Source organism: Pinus tabuliformis, chromosome 8, assembly GCF_031772625.1.
Source record: "Pinus tabuliformis cultivar Carrire ecotype Pingquan chromosome 8, CPIR1, whole genome shotgun sequence".
Taxonomy (NCBI): Eukaryota; Viridiplantae; Streptophyta; class Pinopsida; order Pinales; family Pinaceae; genus Pinus; species Pinus tabuliformis.
The window spans coordinates 411,716,443-411,730,825 of record NC_142294.1 but is presented as its reverse complement, the minus strand read 5'-3'; the positions used below and the strand labels follow the sequence as shown (position 1 = coordinate 411,730,825).

The window sequence follows — 14,383 nt, the reverse complement described above, 5'->3', positions numbered from 1 at the left end:
TTAGACTGTAATATTGAATAGGAAGAAGAATATGGTTGGTGTCCCCTTTTAGAACTAGCTTTTCTCATAAGCCTATGTCAGCTTCTGAACAAGATCTGGTATGTTTAAAGGGTGCCAGCTTAGGAGTGTGGAGTCGTCTAGGTGAATGATTTTAACCTTTCTAAATCCTTTAATCACCTTTAAAGGAAAATAAAGAATGAATATTGCTATCCCAAGGGAAACTTAAAATGAATTCGAATCCCTAGCAATGACACCAGTCTGATGTTGTACCTTTGAGATAGTAGTAGGTCAGCTAGCAATGCCAGAGCATCTAAAATAATCGTTTTGGGGATTTTGGTTTTAGTTTTGGAATACCAATGAATGAAGACAGATGTAGAATTGAAATACTTAATCCTTTCGATAATATTAATATTTCAGCAAAGAGCTACTATAAAGCTTTACACCGTTATATAGATCAAAATAGTGGTGAGAAGAAGACAGAAAATAATATGATTATCACAGTTTCCAAATTGTAAAACTGAACAATCATAAGTGTGAAAACCTTCTAAACTACGTTCCAAAGATTCAAGGCAATATAATTAAGCTTACATAAGATCGTGATGATTTATTGATTAGAGGGGATTAGCTAAACAGATAGCTCATTAATCCATGCTCTTAATAGATGATCACTTCAGGAGCTTATAGGAATTAATTGAGATGCAATTATTCCTACCTAGATATCTCTATAAGTCATAAGAATATGAAGAAAGACATAATGATTGATAACTGGAAAAATGTACAGAATAACACAAACCGTGTAAAACCAAATTCAGAATCCTCTACTTTGTATTAAGGTTCTAGAAAAACTAAGTACATCAAGTGTCTACAAAAGCTTCCTTTACAGGTGCAACCAGGTTCAAAGTAGAATCAACAATCAAAACTTAACAAGCAATGAATAATGACTCTTGAACTTTGAACCTATAACAACTGGAGAAGAGAGTCATTTATACAATAATAAAAATAAGGAAATATCCTAAAATTGATTAAGATCTATTCTAGGGAAGGAAAGATCTTCGTACAAGAAGATAGGGACAACTATTGAACTGATTCTTACTATCTGTTTTATTTAGGTTGTGCTGCCTTTGTTGTCTTATATTTATCCCCTTTAAGTTGTTTGATTTTTTTCATCTTTTACGCTGGTTGATTCCTTCATTTGATCTTTCATCTGATACTCTTTAAACTCTGTGAATATCCTTTGACCCTGTCGAGTAACCTTAATTATGTTCCTTTTTACCTTTGCTGTGCATTTCAGGTTTTTACTGTGTTTTTCAACAGTAAATCCTTTTAGATTTTATGTCACATGCTAAAGTAATTTGATATGATTTTCATATTTGTCTTTTGACTGTATGTAGGTTTTTTCTTTGTAATCCTGGAACAGGAGTCTTTACCTGCAAAACACAGAAATTGTTAAGAAAATAGAGGTGACAAAGAAGGTTGTAAATGGCTTTATTGAGCTTGAAAGGATTTTGGAAGGAGTATAGAGCATATCAGAAGGTAAAACGATGGCTTTATTGGTCACAGAGGTTTATGGCGGATATACTGTTAAAACAGGTGAAACAAAGGAAAAATGATAATTTTTGCATTGAAACTAAAAAATGGCTTTCTTTTTTAAATATGGGGCAAAGTGAACAATGGTCATTTTGTCATTATGCAGGAGGTGGTTTTGGTTTTCATCACACTGCCTTATGTAGGAATTTACAGGGTAAGTTCCTCAGACAGAACACCAAAGGACACCGCTCACACATAGATCACAAATCAATACACTAGTATTTTTGACGTGGTTAAAACCCTCAAAGAGGGAAACAATCCATGGCCTGAGCCAACGCGACCACTTTAGGAAATTTATTAATAAAAGAATTAAAATTTACATAAGCTTCTCTCATGGATGGGTTAACCTACAAATGACCCTCCATGCTCTTTAAATAGAGATCATGGACCAATCGGGTGTTAAACCACAGATCAAGTGTCGGTAATACTGAGGAGAGAATGAACCGTCGGATTGTAAGTTACAAAATGTACATAGTAAAGAAACACACCTTACCTAACTCTATACTAGACCAAGTTATACTTAACTATTTCCTATGTGTCGGAATATCCTAACATCCCCCCTTAAGAACAACTTGGGATAGGATTGAAGGATTTACAAATATGACACAATGGGAGAAGGAAGGAGGCACTAGAGCCTATCCCCCCTTAGTGACAACTTCCTGAACTCCAACCATAAATCGAAGTTTAGTGAACTTCGCCTCTGTGAGAGCCTTTGTAAAGATGTCTGCAACTTGATCATCTGTTGAACAATATTGTACTTCAAGAACATGGTCATGAATGAGCTTTTTGATGAAGTGCATGTGCAGTTCAATGTGTTTGGTGCACTGATGTTGGACTGGATCTTTGCATAGTTGAATGGCACTTTGATTATCACACCAAAGTGTAGTCGGATGCTGTTGCTGAAAGCCAAACTCTGATAGGATCTGACGGAGCCACAAGCCTTCCTTACTAGCTTCTACGGCACCACGATACTTTGCTTCTGCTGAAGAAAGAGAAATGGCACCTTGTTTCTTGCAAGCCCATGTAATAGGTCCTGGACCAAGAGTGAACACATAACCTGCAGTAGACTTCCGATCATCAGGGTCACCAACCCAATCAGAATCAGTGAAACCAACCAATAGAGGAGATGCTTCGGTACTGTAATGAATCCCAAAATGAACTATACCTCGAACATAATGAAGTATTATTTTACCTGCTTTCCAATGACTTTCATGCGGGTTTTGCATAAACCGAGCAACAATGCCAACAGTAAAGGAAAGGTCAGGATGAGTGTGGGTTAGATACAAAAGTTTTCCTACAAGTTGACGGTATAAGGTAGCATCAACTTCAGGAGAAGTACAAGTGACTGAAATTTTGACTCCAGACTGAAACGGAGAAGGGGCTGGCTTAGGGTCTTCCATGTGAAAATGGTGTAGAATACGACAGGCATACTTGGACTGGGAAAGGGAAATACCTTCCTTGGATTGCAAGACTTGAAGACCAAGAAAATAATGTAAGTGTCCTAAGTCTGTCATTTCAAAATTTCTTTTAAGTCTAGACTTCACATGGTTTATAAGGTTGGAATCACTACCAGTCAGGATAACATCATCAACATAAAGAACAAGAATGATAAGAGACTTGCTCACTTTCTTGGTGTAGACAGTATTGTCAGAATGACACCTAGAAAAGCCATTTTCTAAAAGAAAGTTATCCATTTTGGCATACCAATCTCAAGGAGCTTGCTTGAGACCATAAAGGGATTTCTTAAGCTGACATACAAAGCTGGAGTCTGTTTGTATAAAGCCAATAGGTTGTTCCATATAGATTTCTTCATGCAAGTCCCCATGCAAGAAGGCAGATTTCACATCCATCTGATGGACTTCCCATTTGAAGGAGGCAGCAAGGGAAAGAACAAGGCAGATAGAGTTCATTTTCGCAACAGGGGAGAAGGTTTTAGTGTAGTCGCCTTAAACTTGTGAAAAACCCTTAGCAACAAGACGAGCTTTATGTTTATCAACTTTCCCATCTGGTCCATACCTGGTTCTGTAAACCCATTTGCATCTAACAAGTTTTCGTCCCTTTGGTAGAGGAACAAGATCCCATGTATCATTTGCCAATAATGAATGATATTCTTCATTCATAGCTGCTTCCCAATCTGGATAGCCTGAAGCTTCTGCAAAGGTGTCAGGATCATAATTCACTGAAGCTTGAGCCAGTAAAGAAGAGGCTCTATCAAACTGAGAACATGTATGTCGCTGATCTGTAGGATCACTGGCAAGATCACCTGCTGCATCCCGAGTAGCATGGACCCATTTTGGAAGCTGAGGAGTTGAAGGAGGATCCTGAGAAGGTGGGGGGGGATTTTCATCCTCGCTTTCATCATCTGAAGAAGAAATATTTTCAAAAGTAGAAGAGATAGGGAGAGGTGGCACATCCGCCGAACTAGGCTCGTAGGCCAATATATTTTCAGCAAACTTTACATCTATTCTAATGATAACATTTTTGGACTTAAGTGGAATAAGTCTATATCCTTTGACATCTTCAGAATATCCAACAAAATACATTTTTCACTCTTAGGTTCTAAAGCTGTATGTTTCTCATCTGGAATATGGGCCCATGCTTCACTTCCAAAAACACGAAGGTGACTTACATCTGGTTTAATTGAGCTCCATGCTTCTTCTGGAGTGATATTCTTTAAAACCTTAGTAGGAGTGCGATTTATTATGTAATTTGCACAGTTAATTGCTTCTGCCCAATAATTAAGACTAAGTCCTTTAGATTGAAGCATACAATTAGCCATTTCCTTTAAGGTGCGATTCTTCCTTTCAGCTACACCATTTTGCTGTGGAGTATATGGAACAATATGTTGCATTTGAATTCCATTCTCAGTGCAAAAGTTGATGAATTTTTTGTTGACATATTCTCCGCCATTATCAGATCTTAGCTTAAGGATTTGATGTCCAGATTGTTTTTCAACAAAGGCCTTAAAGGTCAAGAACATGTTAAATACTTCACTCTTGAGTTTTAAGAAGTATACGCAAGTGCGTCTGGAGAAATCATCAATGAAAGTTAAGAAATACTTGTAGCCAGAGAATGAAACAACTGGAAGTGGACCACATAAATCACTATGCACAAGCTGTAAAGGGGCTGAGGCGTGCCAAGAGGCACATTTTTCAAAACTGTCCCGATGATGTTTTCTGAGTACACATCCGGAACAAACACCATCTCTGCAAGATACCATTGGAAGACTTGTCACCACGTTTTCTTTACATAAATTCTGAAGAGAACGATAGTTTAAGTGACAAAATCGCTCATGCCAAAGTTTTCTCACTTCATCATTATGAGCAACAAATACCGAGGGAAGATTTGATGACCCAAAGTTGTGAAAATTATACAACCTTGTAGAATCATCAACAATGCCAGTAGCTAAAATCTGTCTAGGATCTCTTAGGTCCTTAATTACAACATCGTGAGGTGAAAATTCAACGATTTTACCTTCACCTGAATGAGTTATCTGATATACAGATAGAAGGTTGTAGGATAAGGTTGTAACACATAATACATCATTAAAATGACCATTGTCTATATGAACAGTTCCAGTCCCTACAACACTAAGAGATCTATCATCACCAACATATATATTTTTGGTGTTACAATCATTTAAAGAAGAAAACATGGCTTTGTTTTTGGCCATGTGATAAGAAGCTCCAGAATCAATGAGCCACTCATGAGAATGAGAGGAAGAAGATACAATTAGTTCATAGCCAAACCGAGATGCTTGACAACCACATGCAGAAAGTACCATTCCTGAAGATGAAGTTGAAGTTGAAGAGTGCTCCAAATGGATGTTATGCTTCTTCATTGCTGCTTCCAAGGCTTCCATCTTCTTAAAGCATTTGGATTCTAAGTGGCCATCTCGATTACAAAAGTTGCAATATCTATCAGTCATCTTCCCTTTGTTTTTATTTGTCTTATCATTTTGTTGAAATGATTTTTCATTTTGAGGCTGAAATTGCTTAGGACCCTTTTTTGGTTTAGGACCATTCCTTTTAGGATACAACTTCTTAGGATTCTTTGGATTTGGTTGCTACTGGGCGGCTAAAGCTTTCTTAGAAGAGTTTCCAAGATTAAGAAGACCAAGGCGTAAGAGTTTTTCTTGTTCTCTTATTAAAGAATCACAAAAAAGAATCAAAGGAAGGGGACTTGTAGTCTTGTCCTTGAGAAATGAAGGCTTCTCTTGTAGAATGGAAGGTGGAAACAAACACAGAGTAGGCTGGTCCCAACTTAGTAAGAATGGAATAGATAAGGTTACTATCTTCTTTCTTAACCTTAACACCTTCCAAGAGAAGTCTAAGGGTCTTGAACATGGACAAAAAATCTTCAATGCAAGAAAAATTATTGGGGTCCAATGTAAGCAACTCATTTTCAAGTTGATGGGCTCTAAGTTCATTTTTTATTCCAAAAACTTTAGTAATCTGTTTCAATGCTTCATCAGGAGTATCAAGTTCTGCAATATGGAATCTAAGATCTGGAGAAATAGACATCCCTATCAACCCACGTGCTTGGTCTTGCCTATTTTCCCATTTAGCTGCCTTATCTTCATCTTTCGGTTTGGTTTCTTGGCCTGAGGCTATTCTGTAGAGACCTTTACTTCTAACTAAATCCACAATGTAGGACCACCATTGGAAGTAGTTGGTGCTGTCAAGAATAACTTGGCATGGACTTTTCATTTTAACAGAAACTGAAGCTATAGATGCTGAAACTAAGTGTTGAAATGGAAAGATCTCGAAAAATTAGGCTGTTTCAAAAAAAACGGTTCTGAAAATGGCTTCCGGATGAAGAAGTTATGGCTTTTTGAAGAAAATTTGATGAAGATGCTGACGAAGTGCGGGAATGTGCGGAAATGAAAAATCCACCCCCATAAAAAGGAGACTTGAACTCAAGACCTCTACTCTCATAAATTAGCTTTGGACCAAGTGAGCTATACAAAAAGTTTGACAGAGAGAGAGAGAGGGGTTAAAGCTTTGGGTTGCGTGCTTGCTTTGAGAAAACTCTTTTTCCCTACAAAACAAAAAACACAAAACCCAACATGGACATACAAAAAAATGAACCTTGCAGCTCGAATTTAGCTTTAGCCGGAAACTAAATATTTTCCTCAATGTTTCTGATTTTCTGAGATCACACTAAGGCGCAGCAGAAAAGAGCATACGCATGAGAAAAATCCTTCCTTTCTGTTTCTGATTTGCCCAGATCGCATAGAGTCGCGAGGCAAAGAGCATAAGTAGAAATGAAATGTATAGATCTGGTAATAAAAAAGGCTAAATAAACCGAAATAGAAATAAACACAGAGAAAATAACTGTAAACTGCAAATAAACACTGTATACCTCCACATCTTAAAAATCACGTAGCCAGGGCTACCGGAAACCTTTTCGCGTGAAACGAAAGGGGTTCCACATTGGAACAGATGCTCCCAACACAATAGAGCAGTCCTCTCAGCCCGAAAGTAGTCAGAAACAGTAGATCTAGGAAACGACAATCAGATGCAATTCTACCGGCTTCAGATTTGGATCACCAACGGACGTGGCCCTCAAATAGCTCTGATACCATGTAGGAATTTACAGGGTAAGTTCCTCAGAAAAAACACCAAAGGACACCGCTCACACACAGATCACAGATTAATACACCAGTATTTTTGACGTGGTTAAAACCCTCAAAGAGGGAAACAGTCCACGGCCTGAGCCAACGCAGCCACTTCAGGAAATTTATTAATAAAGGAATTAAAATTTACATAAGCTTCTCTCATGGACAGGTTAACCTACAAATGACCCTCCATGCTCTTTAAATAGAGATCATGGACCAATCGGGTGGTAAGCCACGGATCAAGTGTCGGTAATACGGAGGAGAGAATGAACTGTCGGATCACTACATATCATGACCGTCGGATTGTAAGTTACAAAATGTACATAGTAAAGAAACACACTTTACCTAACTCTATACTGGACCAAGTTATACTTAACTATTTCCTATGTGTCGGAATATCCTAACACCATATGCGGCGCAGGCGGTTTTGGGAGGGGTCACCTGAAATAATCTGAGCCTGACACATAGCAAAGGGAATTCAGTGAAATATTGCTTTTCGGTTGGGTAATGCTCGTGCAGAGAGACAACCAAAAATTGCTAAGGGTCATTTGATTTGAATGCCTTAGATCGGACAGTGGTGGAGCAAAAGAGCAACGCGGAGGGTCCCAATGATTAAGTATGGTGACAATGGCTTTACTTATGGGTTAAAACTGAGTTTAGCAAGGTTTTATGGTTAAACAAAGGTTTAGGTTGATTCTTTGTTTAAATCATAAAAAACAATTTAATAAAGGAATTCTTAACAAAAGACAGTTATGGCGAACTTGAAATAATATAAGTTCGGGCAGATAAATGATATCAGGTCTGAGTTCATATTACATATCACAATCACAGTTTAGCGGAGGAATGCCCATCGCAAAGGAATGCAATAGGGATCAGACACGACGTGGAAATAAAACATGGTTAATATTGCGATCGGGTCCAGATTTCCATCACATTTTGGAGATCACAATGACAGAGGGTATATGCTTTAGCTGGGACTTGTGATAGGGGCAGATGCAAAATGGCAATGAATTATAACATATATTACGTCGGGTCTGGGTCCATCGCAATCAGAGATCGCAATGACAGAGGGTTATTGCTTTAGTCGGGACTTGCGATGAGGGCAGATGCAATATGGCAATGGATTATGATATATATTGCGTCGAGTCTGGGCCCATCACACATCGCATATCGCAATGTGGGGAGAGTGTATGCACGTTGAAAGGCTTGTGATCTACTTATGTGATATTTTATTAAATACATAGTTTTATTATAAAACTTATGGTTTTGGGTTATTTTAATAAAGGGAGTTAATATGTACGAGAAAGGGAACTTTTATGGGTTTAATATGTTAAGTTAGTGTTAATATGAAATATGAATGGAAAGGGAAAATAGACTAAGTATAATGCTTTTTATGAGTTATTTTCTTTTCACATATATACATTAATACTCAGGCTAAACAACTTTTTGTGGGTTTTTGGGTAAAAGGGGATTTAACATGGAGTTTTCACTTTTCCTAGGCAAAAAGGACTTTAACCTTAGGAAAAGGGGTTTTTTATGGAAAATTAATGAATATGAAATGTATGAAGGTGGAAGGGGAAATTAGTAATCATAGGGATGAATGGGGATGAGGGAAGTTAATTAATTGATCTTGTAGACCTTCATTTGCTTTGTGTAATTGCCTCATGGACATAGAAACATATGGTAAAACGTGATAAATGTACATTTTCTCCAATCAATCATTGAACTTCTGCAACCTTTTTTCTACTTACTCTTTGCTTATCCTATCATTTTTTCTTCACTTAATGGGTGCATTTAAGCTAGCAAACCCTTTTCCTTTCTTTTTATTTTATAAAAGAAAACTATCTAATTCTAACTTTATAACATCCAAGGGCTTAGATTAAATTGAGCACCTTATTATTTTCTATCTAACTATTGATCTGCCAAGATTAAACAGTTTGGCCAGATCTTTATTCTCTAACTATAACATCAAATTTAAAGCATGAAGCTGTCAAGATTAAATAGTTTGACTGTCATGGGTTGTGGCATTTATGACAGGTTGCACACAACCATTATTTTGCAGAAAAATAGTAGTGGCATTTAACTTGCTCATTTTTAGAGTTGATTTGTTTTCTTTTCTTTCTAACCTAACATTTTATTTTTGTCTTGATTTTTTAGGACATCTAACCTAACATTTTCTTTGATATGGACATCATCATCAAGATATTTTTTTCAAAAACATTCTATTCACTATTATTATGTCCATATCCTAGCTTAACATTTTTTCAAAATTTCTATCTTATCAAAACCAAAAAATGCTACAACACACTCTACACCAGAATGGAACATCTTCATAGTCAAACATTTGGACCCATCATAGTCAAACATTTGGACCCAGACATAATTTAGGGCTATCACATTGATCTTAGTGGGAAAACCCTCATTAGAGTCCATCTCCACATAAATTCTAGCATAAGTTATGGGTTGTGGAAAAAAAAACTTTCCAAGAGCATTCCCAATAGAGGATAACAATTAGAGATTCTATAGATGGAATCATAGGTTCAAAATCCTTATCCAACCCAGATATATGGAGATTGATGATGTTAATTTATCAAAAGAGGGAGACCAAGGTTGCATGAAGAGACCAAAAATACCCCAAAACCACAACCAAGATTTGCAAATGGCCTTATAGTCCTCAATATTGTCGAAAACAACGATAAAAATCCTCAAGCCATGGGATAAATATTTAGATCATTTGTTAAATGAGGTTTCCATGTCTTAGAGATCCATTTATGTAGATCTATGAGTGACTACAAAAATCCATTAAACCTACACACCAAACATTGCTCCAAAAAAAAGTTTTCACAGATGAAAGCTTCCTCATCCAAAGGAACATTAAGGGAAGGGACTGCTTGAACCACTCGGAGGCTAGATCTAGATTTCAGAATGAAACTATATGTAATTGAAGAATAGCATGCTTGTCTTGCAACCATTCCTGCAAAAGAAAATTTCGTCATCATTGAATAACCAAGATTTTCCATTGATCATATTTCCACAAAGATGTGGAAATAAATTCACTCAATCTAAGTGAAGAGCGACAAACAAGGGCAAAACCCTAGCCACCACATGGTTTTGAGAGCTCCACCCATCTCTTGCTCTAAGCCTTACTCTTCATCAAGGTTTTCACAATTTTAATTATATTATCAATAATTATTGAGTGGATGGTAGCATTTAGAATTTTCTAAAATGCTTTAAGTAGTATACACAAATGAAAGACTCAAATTTATTTCCAAAGTAGTTATATATTTTTTCATGTATTAATTAAATTCATTAATTAAGAAGAATTTCATATCAACAAGTGTCATATGAAATCAATATGATTTTTGGACATGTGGTATTAGGTGGCTTATAGTATTGTAACAAACCCTCTTTACAAATAAGAATGTGGTGAACTTTCATGGTTATATATATATATATATATATATATATATCTTATTTTTTATCATTAATAGGCATAATTATAGTAATTTTAAATAATGATAATAGTAATACTTTTATTTATAGTGATAATTTTTTTTTTTTTTAACAACTTGAAAAATGTATAAGTAAATAATAGTTTGAATATCTACCCACCTTTTAATTTATGTAACTACATATATGTTTGACATAAAATATTTATTGACTATACTATAGTAATGGAACACTATGACTAACTAGTGAAAAATCCTTGGTTTATAACAACTCTAACTAACCAGTAACAACCATAAGTTACCAGTGAAGTCTCTCATTTCTTCACAAACAACAATTAATAAGCCATCAAACACAGATCCAAATAACAGGTACACTATAGGAACAATCAAATAAAACTCGTATGTACATATAGCTTTTATTTTCTTGAACAAGCTTGCAAATCCATGGCAAGTGAGACAGCCCTGTCAATGGTAGCTAAGTTGTGCAAACTTTTTTATTACGTCGTTTTACTCAGTTATTATGTTCATTCACTGCGCGACCTTGTTTTCAAACGAGCTCGAATAGCGTTGAGGAGGAAATTCGAAGCAAGGTCCTCGCACCAAATCCTGGATCTCTGTAAATGCAACAAGAAAAATCACTATTATCATATCTATTAATAATATGCAAATATATTGTTTAGAGTAGCTTTTATGCATAGAATTAGGAAATGTTTCCTGAAATGAAAATGAAAATGGGCCAGGTGAAAATAAGATGTATGTAATGTTACATCGATTTTTGATGGGATAAGCAACCATCTGGTAGATCCCACATTGTCCTTTCTTTCTGCCGATAAGCTTGTCAAACCAGCCGATGCTCCTGTCAAACTTGATGTATCCCTTTTCTCCCCATTCAGTACCCCATGAATTCTTTGCGATAATGTATTCAGACCCATCTTCCTGGCCAAAACCAATTGCTATAAGACCATGATTTATGTGGGTTCCACAACTCCCTGACAGCACGCCCTGCAATAGAAAACACAAACCCTCGTGAAAAAATTATTTACAAGTAATCATGCGAAGAGACAGTCAGTACAAATGATGCTCTACTGTGTATAGTTCTTACGCCTTGGTAATTCTGGAATTTTCTGCTAGAGGCATCGACCCCAATACTGAGGGGCTGATTAACCAGCGCTTTTAAAAAGGCTTGTGGATTGTTCTCAGGCACATCCTCGTATTTATCGATCGTTGCAACTTTGGCATTCAACTGAACATGGACATGCAGCAGCAGAAAATCAGGAAAACAATATTCAAATCCAGATACATTTGAATATACAAGATTCATATGCAGAAACATTAATAAAATTCCATTTCTTCCTATATCACTACATCTAAACCTAGTTGGCATCATTTTCTAGAACATGAATGAATATTACAATTAATCAGATTCAAAATATTCCCAAAATCTACGCAAACCTAATCTACTCTAACTAAAACTTACAAACCTATTTTTAATTTTTTTACTAAAACTTGCAAACCTACCTTATCCGTTCTACATTGTCCATTTATGCCAGTGTAAGGATAAGTTGATTCTGAACTAATTCCCTTGTTTGAAATAATGAATTGATATCCATAGTCCACAACTCCCCCGTCGCAACCCTTGTTTGTGGTGGTGCAGTCGATAAGCTCTTGCTCGGAAAGGGAAACAAGTTTGCCAGTCGCGATGTGGTTGATGCTTTCTACCGCTCCAGCTACGGTGAAAGCCCAACAACTCCCTGGATAATATAGAACACACCCACAAATTAAGACGCTAATGAATTCGGTTCAATCAATGTTTAATAAATAAATCTCAATTGAATCTAACGTTCCGTTGAAATTTCGCTAAGGATTTACCTCAGTTGCAACCAGATAATAATGACAATAATATTTCAATCCAGCTACTAAACATACTAATGACAATAATACTTCAATCCAGGCACTAAATTGATGGAATCACTAAGTATGGTTCATAATCAGGACAAGTTATAATTGATAATGTGATTTACAATCGAAATCCCTATCCCTATCATATACTTGTTATGTGATATTATGATTCACAGAAACTTCAATTCAATAATTATCTTAATAATTAAAAAATCTAAATTCAAAATTCAAAGTAAATATATACTTTAAAGAAAAAAATTTAAAATTTAAATATTTTTTTTTTTAAAATACTATATAAAAATTATAGTAGATTTCTTCTGAAAATATTGTATAAAGTTTTTATTTCCTTAAACATGGGTGGAGCGTTTAAGACCTTTTTTAACTCTATATAGTATTTCCAGAAGAAATCTATCACAATATAATATAAACTCCAACGGTAAAGGTCTGCACATTTAGAAAAAAGGACTGGCTTATTAACAGAGCTAAGCCCATAACTGAAATTTAGCTGCATTGAGGCTTCTTGACATTAATTTAGATTTCACAGATGAACAAACTCACCGCATTGATGTTGATATTTCACAGGGGTCACTGCACCTTTCGTCCTCCAATCTAAAGAGGTGGGCAGATCAGTTACGTTTTCATATCTGAACGACCCGCCATAACCTGTAGGCTTGGTAAATCTCTGAGGTACATTACTTAAGTATGTTGATTTAAATTCATCATGACTTATATCTGCATATTTGTTAATGCCAAGCCAGTAGCTCAGGTTCTTCTGGTTAACTTCATCTATATATCTCAGATTGTCTTTGAAAATCTCGTACCTATGTTGCTTCTCCTCTGCTAATGTATAGGCCTTGTTGTGCTTGGCAAGCCATGATTCATAGAGACTCACAGTTCTGTCCTCACTGAGAAGATCCTCAGGGGAGTATCCGAAGTCCCTCGCAGATGTCGACGCGATGAGTATCAGCCATGCCAGGAAGAATGGAGGGAGAAACGTGCAACCCATGGGTATTACCATGAGTTCCTTTAATATAATGTCTCTCAATATTATCTCAAATATTCAATTTGTTTTGCTCAATCTCCAAACTTCAAGTCACTGGGACTTATATTCTGAGTCGTCTCTTTTTTAAGTAATGTAATATAACAAATTACACAATTCCTTGGAACAAAAATAGGATCTCAGAGTGAAAATAGCACCATATTCGTTCGAAATTTTCCCAATTAAATAATTTATATGGATAGAATAAGGATTGATGATAGAATTTAGTTCCATATTACTTGGAAATAATATAATATATAATTATATATTATATTTAACCACCAAAATTGGATTTATCAATATTATTTCTTATCCCATCCATATTAATTAGAAAATAATTCCAGCTAATTTATTTTTTTTTTCTCATGTAAGATTTGTTGATGCAAAATGTGAAGCATAATCCTTGGTTATATGATCTCCAGAGATTGGATGATAGTGACCCTATAAGTCCACAAGTAAGACAAATAGAACATATGTTTATGTTTCACAAAGTTGTTAAAAATGTATCATATTTCAGGACAATGTCTTTATGTTTTTATATTGCAAAGATCACAATACAATGTTGTCCAAGCCTACTATCAAAACTATGACTCATTATTATAGCCTTTCACCATTCTCTACATTTTTAATTGGTCTCTTTACCTTAATTTCCTCCATAATCAGGTTCACACCATGGAATAATTGGAGGTCAATGAAAACGAGAACCCTTCCAAGGCCAACACATCTTGGTGCATGCTTTTTATAATTCTAATTAGGGTTAGATTTAGGGCTTTGAAACCTTGAGGACCT

At 35.8% G+C, this 14,383-nt stretch overlaps 1 protein-coding gene across 1 annotated transcript; it reads right to left on the bottom strand.

Moving 5' to 3' along the window:
- Positions 1–11,180: 11,180 nt before the first annotated feature.
- LOC149235816 (cysteine protease XCP1-like) lies at positions 11,181–13,561 on the bottom strand. Its single transcript, XM_089368681.1, has 5 exons — positions 13,114–13,561; positions 12,175–12,407; positions 11,759–11,899; positions 11,449–11,658; positions 11,181–11,270 (listed from the first exon to the last, which is right to left on the bottom strand). The coding sequence occupies exons 1-5, from the start codon at positions 13,559–13,561 to the stop codon at positions 11,181–11,183; spliced, it is 1,122 nt and encodes a 373-aa protein (XP_089224807.1).
- Between the last annotated feature and the right edge of the window lie 822 nt (positions 13,562–14,383).

Bases quoted from the DNA above. Each gene is read 5' to 3' on its own strand.
- LOC149235816 (XM_089368681.1), bottom strand. From the start codon at position 13,561: ATGGGTTGCACGTTTCTCCCTCCATTCTTCCTGGCATGGCTGATACTC. The intron at 11,659-11,758 runs GTAAGAACTATA...TTTCTATTGCAG, and splicing joins AATTCCAGAATTACCAAGGC to GGCGTGCTGTCAGGGAGTTG. The intron at 11,271-11,448 runs GTTGCTTATCCC...TTGCATTTACAG, and splicing joins AATGTGGGATCTACCAGATG to AGATCCAGGATTTGGTGCGA.